General features: G+C 49.5%; 1 protein-coding gene across 1 annotated transcript; it reads left to right on the top strand.

Annotated features, from left to right (window-relative positions):
• On the top strand, nt 1-2,357 carry MRPL58 (mitochondrial ribosomal protein L58; the record flags this gene model as incomplete). Its single annotated transcript, XM_082008320.1, has 6 exons — nt 1-168; nt 491-527; nt 791-850; nt 1,476-1,558; nt 1,670-1,839; nt 2,130-2,357. The coding sequence occupies 6 exons, from the start codon at nt 1-3 to the stop codon at nt 2,212-2,214; spliced, it is 603 nt and encodes a 200-aa protein (XP_081864446.1). The 3' UTR covers nt 2,215-2,357.
• Between the last annotated feature and the right edge of the window lie 984 nt (nt 2,358-3,341).

Genomic DNA, 3,341 nt, shown 5'->3' with positions numbered 1-3,341 from the left:
ATGGCGGCGCACACGCTGCGGGGCCTGTGCCGACCGCGGCTGGGGCTTCTCACTGCCCGGTTTTCGCAGCGAGCTGCCGCCGGGACCGAGTACCGGAGCGCCTACAGCCTGGACAAGCTGTACCCGCCGCGGCAAGACGGCGCCGCTGGCGCCGCCGCCAGCGGCCCGGTGAGTGGGGCGGGCGGGGGGGAAGGCAGGCGAGGAAGGGGCGGGGCTTAGTGTCTGAGTGACATAGAGTGGATGGGTGTGGTTTATGCCGAGGGGCGGTGCCATCCCGGGTGAGCTGGGCTTAGGGCAGTTGTTTACGGTTGGTGGGCGTGGCTTAGAAAGGACGGTGCGGTGCGGTCGCGGGTGGGCGGGGCCAGGCAGCCTCGGGGCGGGGCTGTCCCGCCGGGGGCGAGCGGGGCCGGGCTCGAAGCGCCCGGGACGGGCTCAGGCTCCCCCGGGCCTCGCCCAGCGCCTAACGCGGGCACCCCGCCCTGTTTTCCAGGAGGAGACGCAGCCGGCCGCCCTCGACATCCCCCTGGGTGAGTCTCCCCCCAGACGGACCTGGGCCCAGGTGCTCAGCTGGGCCTGTCCTGGCTTAAGTGCCCGGAGGTGGGTTGGGCTCCAGACTACAGAGTCCGTGCTCAACGCACGGAGCTAAACTCAGAGTGGAAGCTCCACCGAGTCACAGGCATCCTTCAGGCCTGCGCCCTGCAGCCTGGATTGTCCCCGTTCCCTGCTGCCCATGGCAAAACCGGCTGGGGACGCGTCTCTGGCTCAGCATGCTGCTGCTCTTCTCTTCCAGCTCGCCTGACCGTGTCCTACTGCCGGAGCAGCGGCCCTGGAGGGCAGCACGTTAATAAAGGTGAGGAAGAGACTTTGACGGAAAAATCCTAATCTTTAAATTGCTTCTTTATACTTTGTGGTGAAATATTGGGAGATTGACATTAAAGAGCATCTTTATGCTGCCTGATGCTAATTTTTCAGTCTCGTAAGTCTTCACAGTGCTCAAGAGCAGCGGTACTGTATTGGATTCTCCTAGAAATACTCTTACTAGGATCATCGATGCTACACATGTCACACAAAACACCACTTCTGTCTAATCTGTTTTCATTAATCAAACATACAACAAGCCAACTAGATTCGGAAACTTCACAGTGCAATGAATTCTCAGCTTAATCAAGCAAACTAAAAATCCTCCCTGTTCTGCCATTGCCATTAAAAATAAGGTAGTTAGTGACTGGCAATAGCAATAAATCTTGTAGTGTCTAGAAAGGCGAATACCATAGCAGAGGCTCCATACAAATTTAGAGTTGGTCTTGTAGAGTGGTGTGTAAAAAATGTAGCAAGAAAAAAATTGTGATCTTTGATTGATACTGGAGTCATCCTGTGTTCAAAGCCAGCAATGAACAGGCTGAATTGTCTCATAAAACTTAGGAAGGCAAGCCATTACATTGAAAGAAAAAAATTAATCCTGTTTTTCCTCCCAGTGAATACCAAGGCAGAAGTTCGGTTCCACCTGGCATCAGCAGACTGGATCCCAGAAGACACAAGACAAAAAATGGCATCGATGGTAACTGCCCTCCTTCCCCTTCCAGCCATGGTTTAAATTTCACACTTTCAGACAGAACATGACAAGTCTTAACAAGGTTTCAGTGATCACATCACGTTTTCCTCTCTTTAGCACAGGAATAAGATAAACCGAGCTGGTGAGCTGATCGTGAATTCTGAAGAGAGTCGCTACCAAATGAGGAATCTGGCGATTTGTTTAGAAAAAATCAGAACCATGGTCACAGAGGCTACTGAGAAGCCCAAGGTGGTGTCTAAGGAGACTACCCAGAAATTCATAGAGAGGTATCTTTATTGAAATGGCCTTTATGTGAGACAGATTCAGATCATGCTCCATGATTTAGTTTGCAGCCTCTTTAAACAATCTTTTTCACACTCATTTGGATTTCCTTTTTAAAAAAAAAAAATCACGGGTCCATTAGACCTTAACGGCTTTCCTGGGTAGCATCCCAAGAACAGGGACGGGTTTTTCTGTCTGTGGACATTTGTCAGCTCATCTACATCTTAACTGTGCTCAAAGTTGAATATTTAAATGTTTTCTTTGCATACTAAAGGATCTTTTCATTTTGTTTTAGGGTGGAAAAGATGAACCGTGAACGACTACGACAGAAAAAGATACACTCAAATATAAAACAGAGCAGGAAGGCTGACTTTGACTGAGAACAATAGAGATGGAAGTCCTTGGCCTAGCATCTTTTTAAAGAAATGGCATTGGCAGCTGTAGATAATGGTAAACTCATGAGCTGGATTGAATAAAACTGGTGTAAAAACATAAATAAAAACATTTAACTTCTTCTTTTGAACTTAATGATACACTGTGACAGTCTGTCAGTCATTTTACAGAAAAATTACTGTTCATGTTTGAGAGAAACTAAAAATTCTGATTTTTGTCAGGTACTTTTTTTTTTTTTTTTTACTCTTTGTCCCCTTCATCCAGCCTTCTGCTCTGTGAGAGCACCCTCTGCTGCTGAACACATAAGCAACAGTAGATTTTGGGGGAAGAACGGGAAGAGTAAAAGCAGTCTAACCACTTACCTGAGTAGCGAATGGAGTATTCACCATTTCAGGCACTTCCCTTCCATTTTAGTCAATTTTTTTCCAAACCAAAAAGGGGTGCACGACATTTTGTTAAATTAACCTAAAGTCTCAGCAGGAATTTGGCAGGAGGCAGTTGCTCTCCGTTAGCGCTAAAAGCCAGAAACTGCCCTGTAAGTACAGGAGGCTTCTGGCCCTTGGGGTGGAACACCAAAAACACCCAAACCCAACCCAGGCTGAGCCTTACAGGCTTCAAGAGTTGCTCATTAGTGGACCCTGCTTAAAGAGAATGAAGTTCTGTGGTGGAATGTGGGTTTTAGCTCCACCAGATCAGTTCACTGGAGGTCTCAAAGATACCAAAATTACACTTTTTCATCTTCTTGCGTGGCCCCAGTGGCCTAATGGATAAGGCACTGGCCTTCTAAGTCAGGGATTGTGGGTTCGAGTCCCACCTGGGGTGAGGAGAGGTGGTTCTGTTTTAGGCAAAAACCCAAATAAGAGAGGACAGTGCTGGCTGCTGCTCCCTGGAGTTCAGCTGGGGCACAGTGAGGTGCGTGGGGCTCTGCTGCAGCCACTGCTCGGTCCCCTTTGGAAGGGGGACCTCGGAGTGCTGCCCTAGACACAGCCCAGCTCAGCATTTACATCTGCAAAACGCAAGAGAGCTCAAATCCCACATCCTCCCCAAAACAGGCTGCCGGGGGTATGCAGGAGCACAGCGGTGCATCCCGACAGCCCGGCAAAGGCTGGCTGCC

The sequence above is a fragment of the Phaethon aethereus genome, assembly GCF_964289735.1.
Source record: "Phaethon aethereus genome assembly, chromosome: 18".
Lineage (NCBI taxonomy): Eukaryota > Metazoa > Chordata > Aves > Phaethontiformes > Phaethontidae > Phaethon > Phaethon aethereus.
The sequence above is the reverse complement of the archived record's forward strand: the minus strand, read 5'-3'. Positions and strand labels throughout refer to the sequence as shown.